At 35.4% G+C, this 21,239-nt stretch overlaps 1 protein-coding gene across 1 annotated transcript in view; it reads left to right on the top strand.

The window, feature by feature from the left end:
- Positions 1–1,550: 1,550 nt before the first annotated feature.
- RUNDC3B (RUN domain containing 3B) overlaps positions 1,551–21,239 on the top strand; it is a gene marked incomplete at its 5' end in the record, with an annotated part of 46,166 nt that continues 26,477 nt past the window's right edge. The window contains 5 exons of the mRNA XM_009705970.1: positions 1,551–1,666; positions 10,508–10,641; positions 13,342–13,427; positions 17,007–17,096; positions 20,214–20,294. Of these exons, the coding sequence (XP_009704272.1) occupies positions 1,551–1,666; positions 10,508–10,641; positions 13,342–13,427; positions 17,007–17,096; positions 20,214–20,294 (507 nt within the window). The remainder of the gene's footprint in view (positions 1,667–10,507; positions 10,642–13,341; positions 13,428–17,006; positions 17,097–20,213; positions 20,295–21,239) is intronic.

A 21,239-nucleotide genomic window follows, 5' to 3' on the forward strand; every position in this document is an offset into this window, starting at 1 on the left:
CTTCTCACTCCCAATTCCTCTGCTGCCAAAACACTGCAACAATAGAAGCCTGCAGGAAAGGTGGGGTGAGGAGTCTTTATTCAGAGGTTTACTTAGTGTAACATAATTGAGTTGAAACTCTTTAAATACATATGTCAATTCAGTTTGAGCATAATTAGTTTCATTTAGTAAATGAGAATCAGGAGGCTGTGCTGACTCCACTAAGGATGCAGTTAAGTTACTTTTACAGTACAGAGCATTTGAAAATAGTACTGCTGGTTTAAGGAGTCTCATTCCTGCCCATGCCTATATGGTATGCTGGTTCTGAAGCTGTGCCGTAAAACTGTGTTGAGATGCTGTGAAGCATATTTATTATGAATGTATCCATATTTAAGAATCGCTCCACCCCTCCTCTCAAGTGCTAAAAATCTAGGTCAGTTCATAGTGAGCCCAATAAAAAGTGGAACTGGCACAACTAAGGGAGCAGTGTGGTCAGCTATAGAGTCTGGGATGAGCAGGCAGAGTAAGAACTTCCTAAGCTGGTACTGTTGAAGTTTGGATGTTGTGAAAACTATTGCCTCAGGCCCTAGTATGGCTCCATTAATACAAATAAGTATTGTTGCAAAAAACACAATAAATGCTTCAAAATAAGTGTTACTTTCAAAGTTGAGGACATATAAAGCTTGCCTTGAAACTGAAAACTGAAGAACAAGGAGCAGAAAGAAAAATAAAAATGAATTATGCTTAAAATGGTGAAGACGAGAAAAATCAATTTTTGTCTTGTTTCTTGAGGTTTAAACTATCTTTTCAATAAGAATGAAATTGTGTAAGTGCAGGTGTAAGTAAACACAGCTAACTGGCTAATTGACTAGTTACATCTTGTCTGCTTTTTACAGTGGCTTGATTCAGCCTTTCCAATTTCAAATGTTACATCATTTAAATTGATAGTTTTTCTGGCATAATAATGTAGCAGTATGGTGCTGAATAAGGATTGCCCCCATTCACAGGGAAATTAGCCTGTCCAAGTTAATGCACAGAGTTAACAATGCATAAAAATTCATTGATTTATAATATGTTTGGATTATTCTTGCATTACGATGAAATTACAGTGTTCTCATAATAGGATGAAGTTTACACTTCTGATTCTTGAGCATGGATTTTGGGAATAAAAGGAGCATTAACAAAATGTTAAGCAAAAATTGTGATGTTTAGGATTACAAAGAGAAATTGACGTTGGATGCTTTTGAGTCCTTGCTTTTCTAGAGCTTTATTAAAATAGTTTAGTGAAGAGGAAAATACTTGGAAAATAATTAGCTTGCTTCTATGTAGAAAGTGTGGGGATTTTTGTTTCCTTTTTGTTTTTAAGGCTTTATGCCTAAGACCAACAATGATGATTGTATTACTAGTCTCTTTCTCAATATGGTATGTGTTTGTGTTGCTCTGACTGAACTTGAAATCATCAAGGTGGTTTTCTGGTTCTTTGCTCATTTGGTTTATAGAAACTACTGTCCTGCTATAGAGGACCGATAGCTATCCATATAATTTATGATTGTCCTGTACTTTTGCTCTAGGTTTTCAGTGAAGACTTTGATTGACCGTTCCTGTTTTGAGACTATAGATGATACTTCCCCTGAATTTAATAATTTTGCAGCCATTCTGGAACAGATTCTCAGTCATCGACTGAAAGGTATGTTAATTAACTTCCTTACTGGTGATGGTTTTGCCATGAGAATTTGTTTATATGAAACCAATGTACATCTGTAGAAACTCCTTGATGCTGAATGAAAGTGTTGCCTTTCTTTGTGTGTCTGTCCCTTTGCTGTTGCCTTCCACATTGTTTGCATTACTGTGGAAAAGTGAAGGAAAGGGGTTTTGGGAAGCATGGTTTCCAATGTTCTTGTTGGAAGCCTTCTTGGCTGGTAATTAAAGTGGATGTTGCTATGGTGCTGAGCTCTGTCTGGTTTTCTGCTTTATGATAAGGCTGTGTCCTAAGAGTCTGAGTCTGAAACAATTGTGTTTTCTGCTTTAACAGAAGCTATAGAGAGCATATCTGTGATGCTGCTCCCTTTTCTTTCTCCTTTCCCTGCTTTTGTTGCCTTCATTTTCAGATACTGTGTTTAGGTCCTTTCATTCCTGTTCCGCTACCCCTCTAGTGAAGCTGGGTTTTGCTACTGGAATGTAGTGAATCTGGATTAAATTGCTTTTGAGAAAGTTCAGTTGTTGATTTTCTTCTTGTATTGGAGTCAGATGTTGTTTTAATTCAAGAAAATGTCTGTTTGCGTTTTCTGATTGTTCTAGAGGAAGCTGCTTTGCTAAAAGAACAGAGAGTGCCTTAGTGGTAACAGTCACTAGAAAAGGACTTTGGAAGCTTCCTCTCATTCCTCAGTTCTGTGTGCAGTTTCTGAAATTATTTGAGGATTATGAAGGACATTATAATCATCTAAATATAGATGTGTAATATGACAATCTACACCTTTTCATACTTTTGCTTTTTAATATTCGTAACTAAGCTTTGTGAACAATAATGTGTGTAGGCTGACATTTGAGTGCCACAATTACTACCTGCTGTCATTCTGTCAGAGAAGAAAAAAAAAAAAATCACACGGTAGGGTAGAAACATAGTGTTTGTCACATTGTGACAAAGATTATTGGAGTGGTTATGGGTACTTAGCAACTTGACACTGCAGGAAAATTGCTCTGTTTTCTCCTTCTCCCCCAGCTTCAGTGATGTTTGAGCAAAAATCATTATCATTTCCCCCCACCTCCCCAACATGCTTTTGCTTCACAGTCTATTATTCAGGACAGGCAGGACAGAGAAGAAGCCTTGACAGGTTGGCAAATGCGTTACAGGCAAATGGAATTTGCAAGTAAAAATTATTTCAAATAAGAAATAGAGAAAATCAAACAGCTAAATTGTTGTTTCAGTCTTCCCCTTGTAATTACCAGTATGATTTTCTAAGTTTGTAGAGTTAAATAAAAATATGGAAAAAGGCAGCAACTTGTGCATTGTATTGCAAACAGAGAATATTTTGGTAATAAGCTAGATCACTGTGAGTAATTGTTTTATTCTTTAAAAACTTGAAAGGGCAATTGAGATAAATGTACCATGACAATTCAAATTTTCAGAGGATATATATTATACAATACAGGGCTTGAAAGAAATTGCATTTTATTGATGGAAATGACTAATATATTCTGAATGCATACTTTGTGTCAGTAGGAGCACTCTGAAAGCAGGCTGGTGATTGCAGCGAGTTGTATAAAATGTTTTAAAGCAGGCAGAACATTCATGATCTGTTTGTCTATGGTAAGATAAATGGCTTCATTGTATCAAAGTTGTCAGGATAATGTCATGGCAGTGTAGTTAAACCAGTGATCCAGATTTGAGAGTTTGAGTATATAGACCTTTACTTTCTTAAGGCCATGGCAAATAGCAATTCTTAATCTTTAACTTTCTTTGGAAGTACTGAGTAGGGAAGAATTAAAAAAAAAAAGTATTTAATTTGCATTGTAAAGGACTAGTTTTACTTTTATTAGAAAACTTTTGCTAGCAACTGTCTTTTCTGACATTAAATATAATATGTTTTTAAGGAGCAAAGCATAGTCTTGACAGAATATAGTGACTGTTGCTGCTTATTGGTTTTGTGTTCAGATAGGATCTAGACAAAACAAAATAGAAAGAAGAAGGATAGCCATTTTAAGGGAAAAAAATATTCAACTACAGGGATTGGAATTTTGTGTTTTCCTGAAACCATTGCAATTAAGAATTCTGAAATAATTTTCCAAACCTCATCCTCTTGGCTGTTCTGCTAAAAATGCCAGTTATAGCAATATGAGCACCATTTTTAAATTGTGTTTTTGATAGGTAAACTGATCTGATGTTGCCAGCTCTGAACAGCAAAAGCGTCACAAAACAACATTCATAGTGGTTTGGGTTTGTTTTTTCTTTTCAGAATCATTGAAGAATTTCGTTTGGAAAGTACCTTAGAAAGTCATCCAGTCCAACCTCTTGCTCAGCAGGGCCGTCTCAGATTGCTTACGGCATTTTTCCGGTTGTGTTGAAAATGTCCATGGCATCTCTTAAACTTAGTGCAGTTTGCTACAGATTCCAGCCCGCCCCCCTGCCCTGCGCTTTGTGCTTACCTTTCCCTGATATTGGCCATGGGCTTCACTGGATCCTGTGGTGAGCCAGACCAGGAAGTCAAACAGGCAGAAAACTAATGACTTTCCCCATGGATGCACTTCTTTAACCCAGCTGCTCATTTTCTTAGGAGTGGTAAAGATGTGGTTGGTTGCTTAGTAATAAAATGAGGACAGCATAAATATATCAGCTCACACAACAGAGATCTGTGAATGCTGCTGAATGCAGGTATCTGTTCATATGATACAGAAGACTTAGTACATATGGCACCAAAATAGTTCCAAAAAAGGTAACATAGCATGCCATGGCCAGAAGGCCACATCTGTGCTACCTTACAGTTACAGGTACATCAATGACATTAAGTAGCAGTCAGGAATAGGGCACTGTTGTTAGAAAAAGCAGTCTGGTTCACAACCTATTTTTGAATTGCCCTAAGGAGGAGAGAGAGAGTTTGAGTAAGCTGTATTAACTCTCTTTTCGGGGATTGCAAGCCATTGACTGCCTTCTGCTCTAGAAAGTGGAGAAATACACATCCCTGTACTGTGTAATACTGTATGTGTAATATACCTGGACCTCCCTAAAAGTGCTGGATTTATTGTGAATGCAGAGTAGACCAAATATCGTAATGAGAAGGATATAAAGCATGTGTTCTTCCTGTCATTAAAATAAGCTGTGTGGCATGCCTGCTGGCAAGATGTGATACTACTGGACAAGACAACTGAAGATCTTGAAAAGGTAGGAGAGGAGGAGTAACAGAAAAAAGATGAGTGATTAATTACTCTTCTATTCCTTCTCAGGAATAAGAATTTGCATGGTTTTATAACACAGCAGAAAGCAAGTGGTATCCTCAGTGGATACAGAGACAATGTATTTGAAGTCTCTGGGCCAAATAAGACCTATAGTTCTGAAAGGGATTTTACAAATTTGTATACAAATGTATATGTGTTTGATAATTTTCAAAGACTGGCTAATTTCAGGAGCCATTTTTTTCCCCAGATAGTTGTTTGGAAATTGTTCCTTTCTTAACTGTTCTGTACTGCAGAGATTAAGCTGTATCTTGTAGTTGTCTTGATGGTTTCTTGTTTTCACTGCTGGCCACAGATTTTTCAGGTACATTTCCTGCAAGTGTCCTTTTTAGTAGTTCAGCTAAGTAAATATAGTTAGTGCAGAAATGGTATGGGCATCAAGGAGTATTCAACAGTACTTGGGATTTAATCGCAGGTATATTGTAGCTGATTTAAAACCTGAAGTAATTTCGAAGTGATGTATATGTTATCTTTACTGTATCACAATGTTGTATGGTTTTCTGCCTTTTTCTATCACTTTAAATTACTTTTAACTGAGTTAGCATTGAAGAACATTAATAATTATTGTAGATTTTTATGGCCATCATCTCAAACATGTTTCTGAAAACTATTGTTGTATGTATGTATTTATTGACTTACTATGTTTTTGTTGCAATATCCTTTACAGCAAATATGTGTTTATATTCAAACTGCTAGCCAGTATGCGTACTTAGAAATAATTTTGGTGTATAAATTAAGTTCTGTCACCAACTAACTATATAGTGCATCTTGCTTGTGACTTCTATAATTTTTGCATGTCATGGTTATTGTGAGCATACTTGTCATCTATATGCTTATTTGCATTTACCACCATAACGACACAAAACAGTATGCTGTGCTGTGCTATTTTGACACTTTCACAACTTTGTGTGCCTTTTTTCCTTATGTACCTTTAGAAGGTATTATAAACACGTCAAAAGCTTCTGCTAGAGTTGCCTATGGAAGCTGCTTGTCTCTATCTGATCTATGTTATTCATAATTTTTAGTGACTGTGGAGTTCATTTGCTTGCTTTTTTCTTTTAGAAAATTTACTTTGAGTAGTAAGCTTCTAGGGTGATCAGTGCTGCTTAAGTGGAAAGATAAATGTAATAATTCTCTTCCTTTCCTCATTCTAGAAAATGTTCTAGCTTCATGCATTGTCACTAATCTGGTGGCAGTAATGGTAAATGACTCTACTAGTGATGTCACTGGTAAATGTTGTTCAGTTTTTGCAGGTCTTCATAGTAAGGTCTATTATTAAATAATTAATTTTGAAGCAGTGAAGGACTCTTCTTGTGTCTGCAGTGCACAATTTATCCCTTCCTGTATAGTTCTTTATTTTGCTTATTTATTTTTAGGAGGGAAAAAAAAGCACTTACTACTACCTGCTATTTCATGAAGTCTCTTTCTTTTTAAGCAGTGATTATTAATACAATTTTTATTAACCAAAATTTCCTGAATTCTAATAATTCAGGCATAAACAGTGGTTACAAAGGGAAAGGGTATGAAATATGATTGTAGATGACAATTTGTGCTTGTAGGTCTAGATGACAGGTGAGGAAGCAGGGTTCTTTCAGTAAGTAAGATGCAGCTTGTAATGCTGCTCATCCTGAGTGAAACAGGTCTGCTGGATAAAATAGTTAAGGTAGTGGCCATATAATGAGAGTGAAAAAGATAGGTTAAGGAAATAAGAGCTGAAGGCACTACTGTCATGAAAAAGACAGTCTAAACATATAGCTGTGGTGGCCCTTTATTTGGCGCAATAAAGCTATTAGCAGAACTGATTTGTTACTAGATTTAATGTTTATATACACATGGTGACCCTATTACTGATTTTGGCTAAAAAGAAATAGTAGTGCTCTTGTGTAGTTTGTGGTTTAGCTCATTCCCCTTTCTCCTGTATGAAGAAAAATCTTAAATGAATTTACAGTTGTCTTGGAGGACAGGGTTTATGAACTACTATAAATTTTTAATGACCCATTCTGTAGGCCGAAAATAAAAGAGTAGGTATCACAGAAATTCCTCAAAGCACTAGCATGTCAGTTTATCACCATCAAGTTGTATTAAAACTTATTTTTTGCAGGATAGAAAAATTTGCTGCAAACAAAATAATACAGAGAAGTCTGGAGAAAACCTGCCTATACCTTAGAGCATCCTAGTCGTTACTGCTTTGCAACTGTGGAACTTTGTAGATATGAAATTGGACTGTGATTGAGTAGGAATCAAACTGTTTAATGTCTTATTTGTGAAGAATTTCTTGGGCGTGAAAAAAGATCTGCAACAACTGGTGTTGCAGATGTTTGTATTTAGTTGTCAGACTGGAGCAGAAACGGGTTGATACAAATAGATGTGTAGCAGTATTCAAAAATGTGGTGAAATAGAAAAAACCACAATATTGTTTCTATTTGCTTTGCAGTTCTGTAGACAAGAATTGAGTCAATTTGAACAATGTTTAATATTAAACATGCAGCTTCCATGCTTACCTAACAATTTTGTTTGGCTCACAAAAAAACTCAACATCATTCCTTTTGGAATAACTTCTGTGTCTTGTGATGACATATAAACTTCATGGCAAAGACCGCATAGTCTTTGCCCTTTGGACCTGCCAAGAAACTTACTCTTTCCTTAAGAAGTACTTTGACAGAGCATAAGTTGTATACTAAAATTAGCTTTCAAGTTTATTAGGACCGTTTAAAATTTAGATTTGATTTTGGAATCATAGACTCATAGAACAGCCCAGGTTGGAAGGGACCTCGAAAGATCATCTGGTCCAACCATTTGTGGGAAAGGCAGCCGAGATGAGATTATCTAGCACCTTGTCCGATTGCATCTTGAAAACTGCCAGCGGTGGGGCCTCTACCACATCTCTGGGGAGGTTGTTCCAGTGAATGATTGTTCTTACTACAAAAAATTTCTTTCTTGCGTTGAGATGAAACGTTTCCCAGTGCAACTTGTACCTGCTGCCTTTTGTCTTCTCCATGTGGCTCCTTGTAAAGAGAGAGACTTCATCCTCTTTGTAGCAACCCTTTAAGTACTGGAATTCTGTGTTGAGTTCCCCTCTGAGCCTTCTCTTCCCTAGAGAGAAAAGACCTTCATCATGGGGCAGGTTCTCCAGCCCTTTGAACATCTTCGTGGCCCTCCTTTGGATGCTCTCCAATCTGTCCGTGTCCTTCTTGAATTGTGGGGACCAGAACTGGACACAGTACTCCAGATGTAGCCTGACAAGTTCTGAGTAGTGGAAGCTATTTCGTTACTCATTCTTGAGAGTTCTTGCGGCTGTGTACATTGAGTGCATTGAGAGCCAAATAGAATTTCATATGCTGCAAGCTTTTAAAATTGTAGGGAATATACGGCTTAATAGCTTATTTAGTAGTTCTTAAAATATATTCTTACTATTCTTGGACAGTCTTTTCCAACATTTTTCTGTGTATAGAATGGTTAAGGAAGTTTTTCTTCAGATGGCATTTGTTACTAGAGTACAGACAAGGTTTAAATTTGGAAGAAAATAGTGAAATATAGAAGTCCTTGGTTCACAGAAGATCCTGAGCTGGCTATGAGTTTCAAGAGAAGGCAGTTCCTACTGAAGACTGAAACCCATCATACCCTCTCACAGAGCTGGCTGTGAGATGAGAGCCCACTGTTATGTCAGAGTATGTTGTAATTATGGCCAACTTGCTTTGTTGATCAGTGTAAGCCAAATGAGTGCTATGTGCTGGTATGTATTTCTGTTATAAAGGTATTTTTGTTTCTAAGTGACATGTTTTTCAGGTGATCATTTGTGAAAGGAATTGATTTGAATTAGTGACTTCAGAAAACTATAGAGTGAAACTGTCCATTTTTTGCAGAATATATTCTGTCCTTAAGATAGTTTGAAAAAACCATTAAAGTTATTTTATTATATGCCTGTTTTTATTAGCTGGCACTGGAATTGGTGACACAGTCTTCTTCACACTTAAGTTGAATTTAATTTTGCAGGTATAATCCCCAGGGCAGAAATGTTTCTGATATGGTAAAGAATATGAAAAATATCTGTAGCTTTTTGTGTTGTTAAAATGTCATTGAATTTTTGTTGCTGTCTGCTACACTTGGTGTTTTAACAAAAATAGTAAGTTTGTAAGAGCGCCTACCTCATGATAATTCTTTTATTTTAGTCCTTAGAGCTGAGAAGATCTGAATCTACAGTAACTGAAGCACCTTGGGATTTTGTTTTTCCTTTGGCATATTGAGTAGTATATATTAATTTTTCCTGCTTTCTTTTTTTTATAAGTCTTTTACCAAGCTTTGAATTTAATAAATAAATCCATGTGGTGAAGTAAGCAAATGGAGCAGAAAGTCACGTTACATGCACCCTCTGGGGGAAAAAAAAAAACCACCACCACCATTTGAATTTCTTAAGATCATAGGGGACAGTTCTTTGACACTGCTCTGGCTGTGCCTGGAGCTAAGATAAGTCATTGTAGATGAAAATATCCTTCTCATCATATTTGACATTCTGTTTTCAGTATGTATGATTTGCAGTATCAGTGTAATATATTGTTTCTTGAAATCTGAGCTTTCTAATGGCAAAAGAATTAGAAGTCTTTCTGATAAATTAGTAAAGGTTCAGAAGTACAATACAAGACTTGAAATAAAATAAAATTAGCTTAAAAATAAGATCTCATTTTGCATGGAGAAAAGGTTTTGCATGTATGTAATAATGGCAGTCACCAGAGGGCAATGTGCATCTTACTTTTTACATACCTGTTCACAGTTTTATGCTGCTCAGTCTGAAAAATGGGGCTGAACTGTTGTATGTGATGAAATGTATTGTGCGGAGCAACTGCGAGTAGTATGTAATTTTACCTTTCATTTTATAACTGCAATACATTTCAAGCTGGAAAAAAATATGAAGGATTTTGGTTAAAGGTCCAGAAGATATATTGATTTGCTCAATTAATTTTGGTCAGCTTCCCAAGGAATGTTTTGTGTGTACTCAAAATAAATTGTGACTGCAAAACTTTTTAATCATGCATCAATTTCTCCTTCAATGAAAGCACATTTTGAAAAATTCTAATCTGCTCCTAAAATAAAGATAACATTACCACAGCAAACAGTGGTCTTTTATATTTTTATACATATATATATAATTTTTAAAGAATAAAACTCTCTTTACTTGATTGTATTAGTGAAACATGTGGTACTACCTAAAACAAATAACAGAAATACTTCTTGCATCGTATTTTTAAGTCATGACAGCGTGTGCTCTATTGTGATTTAAAAGTCCCATGGAGAACTCTTGAGTATTATTACAGCATACTAACAAGGGGAAAAAAACCAAAATACATATATATACACACAGAAATCCCAAACTTCTCTTTGTGCATTGGTTTCAAACGAGAGTGAGCTGCATAATGGAAGTTTTTTTTACACCTGTGAGCCAGTTTTCAGTAGGAATTTATCTACTTGCTAATATAAAGTCCCGTCAGTACAGGCAACCTATAGGGAAGTATTTTAATTATGTTTATCTCCAATAAGTAGAGAGGGAGGTTCATAAATCTTTACATATCTTGTATTTTGATTTAAGGTCAGATCACCTGGTTCGGCTATGAAAGTCCTCGTAGTTTTTGGGACTACATTCGAGTAGCTTGCCGAAAAGTCTCTCACAATTGCATCTGCAGTATTGAGAACATGGAGAATGTCGGTTCTTCTAGAGCCAAGGTAGGGAAGAGAAAGGTCAAATTGACTTTTTTATTACTTTGTTATGTGTAAAATATAGCTGACATTTCTGTACCCAGAAGAAAAACATTGCTAAGCTTGCCCCACAAAATTTTTCATTGCTTGAAATAATTGGGTTTTATAAGTACCTAGTAAATATTTACTTTAAAAACCCCCACTTTTAAATCTGAATGTATTTCCTTTTTAATTTATGTTATTCAGTAGAATAAATCTCAATTTGTCTATTCAGTGAGCATGTTGTGTTATAAAATGATTGCCTTCACATTTTTTACCTTACATAATTTTTTGAAAATGCAGTATGTTGAGGGACATTAAGTTCATTCAGAAATGCCTAACAAATATTATTTTAAAATTGTAGAAATATGATTTCCACACAGCTCCCAGGTATAATTTTATTTTTGTATAGAACTTACGCACTATTAGAAAAGGTGTGATCAGTTCTTGAGTTTGTTGGTGTGATTGTGCAGGAAGCCTTTAATAGATTTATTTGCTAATAAAGATCCATCATTTCAAAAGATCTATATAGAAATGACATCACAATTTCTGATTGTAGGTACGATGGAAACGTTAAGGAAGTAACAATTTAATGTTTTTATATGCATATGAACTGAAGAAGAATAAGCTTTAAACTGACCTATCATTAAACCTTAACAATGTGAGACAGTATAGACCAACATCTTAAAAAAAATACTGTTGGACAGAGATTACAAGTTCTTTTTACTAGATTGGAATGGTTTTCAATGGCTTGTATTTCTGTGTAAAGCAGCCTTGACTGATAACAGAACCGTCTGACTTGAAAGTAGTATAAAAGGATGCACAAATTAGTGTTTTTAATTATTTTTATTCCTAAATGAACTGGAATCCATTGTTTGAACAAGTATCCAAACTGTGTTCCATGGTTATTTTAAAAATCCTGTAGTTCCAGATTTTTATTATACTCTGGATTATTCACAGTTGGTGTCAGTGGTGAGGTGGAAATACTGAGCTTGTTATGTACAGAAACTTTGTAGGGTTTTTTTTTTTTTCCAGGGGCATGACTGTGGTTAGTACAATTTACATTATGCAACCACAGTTTTCTTCAATAAAAGATGATGCTTAGATCAAGCAGGACCATGAATCTAATAGATCTTTGAGCAGCTATTCTGATGATCCATAGCATTGCATGCCAGCTTATTTACGATGTCTACTGTTGCTCCTTTCTTGTTTTGTATAGACTCAGATTTAAATTTTATGTAGTAAATGTATCCGTAATTTACATGAAAGCTTTGAAACACTTGAGATGCTATGGTAAAAAGCTAATGACTGGTTTTCCTATCCAGAATATTACATGCTCTTCCTAGCATTCAATGTACTAGAGTAGTACAGTGATAATTTAAGTCATGCAGCTTTTCTTCTTGCTTATGTTGAGATCTGGAAATTCAGATTATTTGGAGAACTTATTTCCAAATACTTTCTGGAGGGAAGTATATTCTAGAATTTGATGATTGTATAGCTTATATTTGAGATTTAATTTAAAGACATTTTTGAATTCCAAGATTTTAATAGATAAGAATATTTAAATTCAGTAGATAATAAGATGCAAAGCTATTTTCTGAAATACTCTTATAAATAAATTAAAATTTATTTTTACTCTGTGGAAAACCCCATGCCAAATAGTAAAGAAAGTTAATTTGTGCAGCAAGTATGGAGACCGGTGTTGAATTTTTAAATGTGTATGTGGGAGTATTTTGGATGTCTGTATCTGAAAAGGTTGGAGGCATGCCAACACAAATACCAATGGTATGCATCAGTTTTGCTGGTGGTCCAAATGAGTGTCTGCTTCAGCCTGGAAGCTGTTAGTAAGGGCTTCCCAGTGCTAGTTAGCCCTGCTTTCACTGGAGCTGCATAGGCTTTAGTCTTTAGCTAAGCAGCAGCATCAGGGTTTGACTGTTTCGCTCATGTTCTAAATAACTGCAATGTAAAGGCATCTATCCAGATAAACATTCTTTTAATTTTAGTGTACTCTATATTAAAGTTTTTGTGGTGGTGTTGGTATTTATGGTATATGTGGTATATGTTTATAGAACTGTTTGAATGAAGTTTTGCCTTTGAACTACAAGTTTTAGGCCTCTTAGATTTGATTTCATTCCTGTATGTTATGTGCACCTTCTATAATTATGTCCTTACCAAGGGAAAAAAAAAATTTATGCAAGTTACATAATAAAAATATGTCACTGAGTTATAATTTTTTTAATAGATCCCACAAATATTTGAATGAACACAGAGAATTAGTTCTTACTTAAATCACCTCGAGGGTAGGTTATTGCTACTTTACAGATGAACCATTTGGATGCTTCCAATACCATTGTCTTTAAAATGAAAAGCTTTCTGCCTTCATCTGCTACCACTCATGCACACGAGATTTTCAAAAGGCTGGACTATATAATTAAAGCAAAATGCTTCCCTCCTCCTCCTTCAAATTTTGGAGAACTTTATTTCATAATAAAGTTCATTTCAAAGAATGCATTTTCTGTTTTCATTATTACTATAATGAAGTACATCTTAGCAACAACTTCTGTTTAGTGGTAATTTTGTTAATCAGTTCATTTCACCCAAGTAAATCAAGTGTATTCATTTTCAGATGTAAAATTAAATGTTTAATTCTCTAATACTTAAATATTTGATATCTGTTTCTTCTTGCAGGGTCGAGCCTGGATCAGAGTAGCACTTATGGAAAAGCATTTGTCTGAATACATTTCCACAGCTCTGAGAGACTTCAAAACAACCAGGTCTCTAAGACTTATTTTAGCAATTGTTGGTTAAGTGAGGGACTTAGGTTTGGAAGTGAATGTTCCACTTGATTTGTATAGGAAAGGATGTTACTAGTAAAAGAGCTGTAACCTAGTAAAAGATATCTGGAGTTGGTATCATTGATTGGATTTTAGCATGGGTAAAACTGCAAAATTGAAAATATCTTTGTGATTTTAAAAATATGGAAATAAGTCTGGAATTCTTGAAGATCAAAAGAGAAGAAAACCTCTCTAAAGAAGAAACTAATTTTGAAATTTTAGTGTGATAAGGATAGAAGATGTAAAGTTCCTTTCAAAATTAGATGTGGTTGACAGAAAGCCCTAGAAACTCAGGAAAAAATAATTTTTATGGGAACTTTTCTTGAAGAAGAAAGGAAGAGAATTCCAGGAACCTTTTGATAAATACAGAAGAACAGAATTGGTGATCAGGCATAGCTGGGATTCTTGATGTAATATGAAAAATGTGTAACAGATTTTTGTGGTACCTTCTAATGGTAAAAGTTGTTATGTACAAGAATGTGCTTTGTGATAGAAAATATTCTGGACATATTCTAGATAATGTGATTATTATATGATGCTTTACCCTGTAACAAGTGTGTCTTCCAGATTTATGATGAAGTCATATAAATATGAGTGAGTCTGTAACATGTTGTGGTACCTTACGTTGAACTCTAAAAGTTCTAGACATACTGAACGGGCTATTTAAGCAATAAGAACTTTCTCCACAAGGACTTCTCTTCATTTAGGATATTATTTCTGTTTGTAATAGTTTGTCCACATATCTCCATATATTTTGCCAATATTAAGGTGACTCTGAAACACAACTAGGTAAACATCCCATTTTATTGAAGTTTCCAGACCTGTCATCTTTATTTTACCCAGATTTGCTTGCATTTATAGTAGACAATAAGCTCATAAACCAAAGATTTCTGGGAAAGATTTACTCATGCTGCCTCAAACTGGAAAGTCACTTGGGTTTTTGAGGGGGAGATGAGCAGGAAGAGGAGGGTCACAAACTACGTAGCTAAGTAGTACATTCTTTGTCCCTTTTTGGTAGTGCAGTTTGTTTGCTAGTGGATAACAGTGGTGTTATTTTATTAACAGTTTCAAATTCATTTATTTGAACATGTTAATGTTTAATATATTTGAACGTTCTTTCAGTGGTATAGCTTTTGGAAACATCCTCTCTTGCATTCCAAACATAGTAAATGCAAAGTTTGGTTTGAAGTAATATTTTAAATACACCTAATGGAAATAAAAGTTACAGTTTCAGATCTTGGTAGTGTGGATTTCAAATCCACTAGCAATAATGGACACACTCTCTTTTCTTGTGTGGGATTTTGGATACCTAGTAGGTGGACTGATTTTTTTGGTGATGGTTTTCACATTTATTTATCATTTTAAATTATGTATTGTGCTATATGTATATTTTATAATTATTTATATAAACTATAAATATCACATGGTACACATCTGTATGTAGAATATGAGGTTCATCTGTCATACTGCTAGCACTTTTTAAACCTCACTGTTTTGTTTAGGTGCCTGATCTTAGGGCTAGTCCTTCAATGAAGCAGCACATTATTAGTGCTGGATCTGCATATCACACTTGGAAGGGGGTTGAAGTAAGCATGGGCACACAATTATTTTTCTAACAAATTGCTTAGCACAGACTCTTAAGTTAAAGTAGACTGTTCTGTTGTGAACTGTCAACTGCATAGCCCTGAAAGATCTGTGAGTTTTCCAAGGGGACTGTTGTTTTGTTTGGATTACTGTAGCTTGTTTAAACTACAGTTTGGCTGGATTACTGTAGCAAGGTTTAAGAAACCGTTACAAGTACGCTCTGTCCTTTTTGTGTGTTTGCTTCCTAGACACCATTTTACAAGGTAAACTGAACACAGTACAGGTTGGTACCTGGCAGTGATTTTACAAGTGACAGTGAAATGACTTTTAATCAGCTTGTTCTGGGAGCATAGCTGTTAGTTCACAAATAAGAGTAACTGTACTGAATCAGACTATTAAGTCCATCTAGCTCCATATTGTGTCTCAACCAGTGCCAGTGTAGCCTCTTGGTGCCCTTCCTGAAGTCAGAGAGTAGAGGGCCGAGTCTGTATGTCATATCTTCAGCATCAGGACTATAATCTCTGTCTTCCCAGAGGAAGTCTTCCAGATTTCTTGCTTCTGCTGAGAACATCCGAGGTCTTGGACAGCTTGTTTCCTTACAGCAAATCGACATCTGTTATGAAAGTACAAAAGTGAGACTTCCGACAGTATGCGTTATAACACAGTTCAGTCTTTGGAGCTGTGCCCCAAAATGTGTCTTTTCTGGATGTTCGCCATGCAGCCAACTCGAGCTGTCACTGAGCTATCCCAATGCTTTCATGCAGTTCTTAAAACAGATGGAGCTTTTGGTAGGGCAGTGTTGCTCGTATTTGTCTGAAAGATAAGTTGCATTCAGTAACCTGGCACCTTCTTGCAATCATACCTTGCTAGAATGTATAGGTGGACTGTGCATCTTGGTTTCTGGTAAGTGACCATTCAACCTTGCCTTTGGTACTGAACAGCTCTTGGTTTCCGTCTTTCCACATGTGAACTCTAGTGACCTTTCTGCCTCTGCTGCTGCAAAGACTCCTTTAACACAGAAATTAAAGTTGTGTGCGACTTTGCTAAACAGACTAAATGCCTTTTTTACAAGGCCATGCATGGCAATGGTGGGTCCTATTTGCATACTCTGTGCATGGAACATTTCTGTCTGTAAGTAGCTTCTGTGGTAGCTGGGAGGAGAAAATTAGAATAAATGGGAAAGAACGGGGAGGTGGTGAGGGAATACAGATCTAAAAATTGCTGCTTTATTGGTCACTATTCTCAAGCAGCCTTCACAAATCTGCGTATACCAGCGTATGAGAAGTGTATTTTGAGATCAAGGCATGGAGTTTTAAAACTTTGGTGAATAGGTGTTTTACAATAAAAAGTGGTGTTAAGAAAACACTCCTTCTTCAAATAATGAAAATTTAAATCTCAGAATAACTGGATGCATCTTCCCAGCACGCAGTATTTTTAAAAAAGTATGCTACCTAGAAAACAGCTGATCTGTGAAAATATTTTTTTTTAAATAATCAACTACTAAGAATGAAGAGTGAATGTTGAACTTTAAAAGAGCCTGTAAGTGCAATTGTGAGAGAGAACTTTTTTTTTCATACTATTGAATGATGATTTTTTTTTTTAATGTGTGTGACAAATTCTTCCTTTCAGCAGTGAAGTATAAGATATCTTCATCATTTTTTTTTAATTTTGTCCATCCTGTTCTACTATTTCTTAGGGCTAATATTGTAAATTCTTTTTGCTTCTGTCTAATTTTTATGTGCTCTAAGATTGTGGGTTTTGTGCTGTACAGTCTATTGGTTTACTTTATTTGAAATGAAATAGGAATGCCCCTGGGGTTCACATGAGTTGTTTTTATTTAAACTGTTTTTCTTCAGTTTTCTGTTAATTATGAAAAACATTATTATTATTTGAGAGAAAATGTTATTAATTGCACTAATTTCTTTTATATCAAAGGAGATTTTATGAGGATGGAGCAATTGTTCTGGGTGAAGAAGCAAATATGCTTGCTGGCATGCTATTGGGACTCAATGCAATTGATTTCAGGTATTATATTTGCATGCTTCATAGCAAAATGCTCAGGGAAAGTCTTATAAATCGATGCATTATGGAAAACATTGTTAAGATTCCCTTGATAGTTTGAGAGACAAAACTTTGGGGGAGGGAGGAGGGGGAGAGAGGGAGATCTTGAATGGTTCTTCTAGCTATGAACAAAGTCTGCCATAGTTTCTGTAGCTGCATAATTACACAGACTTTCTTTCAGTTATCAAAATCCTAAAAGCAGTCAGAAGTATAATTGCAGAAGATATATCAAACCTATTAAGTGAGGCTTACAGATAATTGAACCCTTAAAGTTATTTTTAAACTGTAAAGAAAACTGTGTGATTAAGTACATGGTCATGCCTTAGCACTCAGTGACAGGATTGTAACTGCATATGTAGAAGGTGGAGGTAGCTTTACCTTTAGCACTTCTAGATTTTAAAAGCTTAACCTACAAATGACCATTTAATATTAATTTATGTTATAATTAACTGCAGTCAAAATGCAGAGTATTATCAGATTATGTGAATTGACCTTTGCAATCTCTAGCTAGACTTTTATGTGCTTTGTTATACGATTTTGGGGTAATGAAGGTGCAAGCACACCCTGGATAATATAAAAACCATCTTGATGTATGTATACAAATATATATACATGTGTATATAAATATATATATATATAAAAACATCAGCAAGGTATAAAGACTACAGTGCCCCTGAAAAGATCAAACCTAGCTGGTGCAAGGCCCTGTTAATATGCCTAGTTGGGCCCACTTAGCCTTTTGGAGAGCCACTGGGGAAGGGTTTCGTAATACAGCATAAGGAAGAGGAAAATGGTAACGCTTTTCTGCAGTCTCCTGACAGTGCACTGTTAGTATTTACCCTGCAGCAGCACTAATGCTTGCTACAAACCAGTTTAGCAGATAAACTGTCAGAAAACAGCACATACTCTCACTGCATGCACTGAGTGGTTGACTGTTGCCAAAAGGCCTTTAGAGTTTTACTCCTGCTTATGTACACTTATACCAGTTTTGAGGCTTGCTGGATCCTTCTGTGAGCCAGCTTAATGTGTTAAAGAGTAAAAAGACATACCCAGTAAGAAGACAGGATAGTTCTTTTGTTGTTAGCCAGTTTGGTTCACGGAGGCAACCTAGCCTAATAGTGGCAGAGATGATGAGACCATAAGGCTTAGAGAAAACAAGGAATAAAAAGGATTGAGTAATGTCTTCCCATTTGGGTGACAGTGAGCATTTAGTTCAGCTGACTGTGGAACTGCAACTAGATGCTAAAGGAGGAAAAAAAACCCTAGAAATTCAGGTCTTGATGGCTGAACTATCTCATCATGGATTCAGATAATTGCCAATACCACTGTAAGGAAGGGAAAGGGAATGTCTGGTTGGGTGTTAAAAAAAAACAAACCAAACAACAAACAAACAAACCTCCAAACAAAACCAGGGAGGGAGAGGTTGAAAATGCAGGATAGCTTCTTTTGCCAACATTTAGTCATTAGGTTGGCTTAACTGAATCCTCAACATATGTTGACTGGAAGTGTGCTGCAGGATGATAAGAGAGCTAGCCTTGTGTACAGCAAATTCAAATCTTACCAGATTTTATTAGTTTAAGCTTTGCACTATGTGAAATTAAACTGCTTATGTATTAGCACTATACTTAGAAGGACTATAGCTACACATGAATAAGAAGCATAGCAAGAGTAGATCTGCAGTATGTAAATCTCCCATAAATAGTCATCAATCGACTGTGTTTGTCTTGCATAAGCCTCAGTGGTACATACTACCAGTATGAGAGCTTAGTTGTATGAGTGTGCTTGTTCTTCCGTTGCCCTCTGATTTCTAATATAAGCATATTTATAGGTATCTGTTAATAGTATTCAGGTAATGATTGGTTCTCGTTGGAGACATTTAAGTTTTTACCAATGCAGCTTTTACGAGGCTAAAAATTTTCTAGGCAGAACAGGAACACAGTGCTACAGGAGCATTTTTATTGTGCCACATATAGTTAGTAGTATTGTGGTTTGAATGGCTGAGAAGCTGTAGCCATTCTTTGCATGTTATATTTGAGTTTGGTTTTTTTAGTTCAGACAGTCTCTTGTAAATGTTGACTGGTTTATCTATGTGGAACTGTAAATAAGACTTTGGGGTGGAGATGGGGGAACACAGGTGGGAACAGAATCTAAATATTTTCCTCCCCCTCACAGCAATGTGGAATTATGTATCTACTTAAAGTGTGGTTTTGCAGGGGTGTTTTTGTTGTTTTCTTTGCTTTTCTTTTCTTAGGGAAAAAAAAACCCTTCAGATGTACTTCTCAAATACTACTTAAGTGACTGCATTGTCAAAAATGGCAGTTCACAATTGAGTTAGCAAAAGCTGTGTCTTACTAGATTCTGCTTTTTGATGACAGAGATAGGAGGAGTGAGGAATATGAGCCTTGTGGAAGCATGTTTAATTTTGTCACTTCTGTGATAATTAAATGTGATTCAAATGCAATCGTTTATATCTAGTACAAAAAGAATACAGTGTAGATGAGAGCTTTATAAAGCTCAGCCATTTAAAAATATTTTCTGGACGTTAGTTTCATTAATGTTCCTCGTTTTCCTTCAGCCCAACACCAGAAAGAATCGGAAAGGAGAAAGACTGAAATATTTTTGAGAACTGATTTTTGACTTAAAGTTAGTAGGATGGTTACATAAACACTCTGCAAACACTTTAAATGAGCTTAAATACTGGAAGATTCCAAGTTCATCCATAGCTCTTCTGTTTCTCTTGCTTCAGCTAACTTTCCTTTTCCTGTTATTCCCTTGCAATCCATTTGTGTTTTCAGAATAAAAGTGAATATTTAAAAATCAGGGTTTATGACACTTGCCCTGATCTATTCCCTGACAATGTGGAATTTCTGTTTGTTGGGGTTTTCATTATCCTATAATATGCTCACTGACTCTGATTTAATATTAAACAGTCTAGATCAGCTGAGTAAGTTTTTAGTGTTAAATGCTCTAGGCCTTTCTTATTACAAAAAAATTAAGAAAAATCAAATTTCACATTGGTAAGATTCAACTGTCACTTAATTTTCTTGTTATAATCTTATCCTTGTTCCTCTGTTCTATCAGTTTTTGTCTGAAGGGTGAAGCATTGGACGGCAGCTTTCCAGCTGTCATAGATTATACACCATACTTGAAGTTCACCCAAAGGTACTTTTTATCTTTACACTGTTTTTTAAAATTTTATTTCATTAGCAAAATTTTACTTCATACTGGGCCTTTTACTTTTCATTTCACATTCAAAATAATATCCATATCTAAATACAAACCTGTACACTGAGCTACCTTGCTATTTCAGACCGGTGGAATTATTACATGACTCATCAGTGAGTCATGCTAACTTTGTTTACTTGGATTAGAATCACTGTTCAGCACGAAACAAATTTTTTTTTCCTTTGAAGATTATCAGACCAAGTTGTCCTCTCTCTTGAGCCTTTTCTGTGTAGCCATAAACTTAAAAGTAGTTATTTTGTAAATAACAATTATATATGTCCTGGTAAATGGTAAGATATGACAGACAAGCAGTATGCAGTATGAGCAGTTAGCACATAATAGGAAATCATGACCAGTTGTGTATATAATCTGACCTTCCAGCTACATTTTCCTCCTCTGATCAGCCATATGATTAATAATAAAAAGAATGATCACTATCTAACAGATTAGATAGCAATTTGGCATCTCCAAAAAGCACAGAAGTTAATGGGATGTGTTCTATTGTTAGGTTTGCCAAAATGAAGGAAGCAGTTGGGAGTTAGGAGTAGTCTTGAAGATGTACAACTGAACATGAAACATCCTGATTATTCTCTTGAAGTTCTTATTAGCTTACCTGTTAATGACAAATTATGTGGTTCAGTTAAAGCAGAATTTGTATCACAGCAGGATCATGGGGTTGCAGGAATCACTACTTAAAAAACTAATAAATGCTGTTAATGTAGTGGAAAGCATAGTTGTTGTAAGGGAAGATTTCAGATGGATATTGGGATAAATTAAAATTCTTGTCTTTGCAACAGATGTCTGAATTCTCTGGTATACATTTGTTCTGGATGATACGGAGATATTAACAATGAATCTTCATAATATATAGGAAAATACTTA

The sequence above is a fragment of the Cariama cristata genome, unplaced genomic scaffold (assembly GCF_000690535.1).
Source record: "Cariama cristata isolate BGI_N322 unplaced genomic scaffold, ASM69053v1 scaffold4508, whole genome shotgun sequence".
Lineage (NCBI taxonomy): Eukaryota > Metazoa > Chordata > Aves > Cariamiformes > Cariamidae > Cariama > Cariama cristata.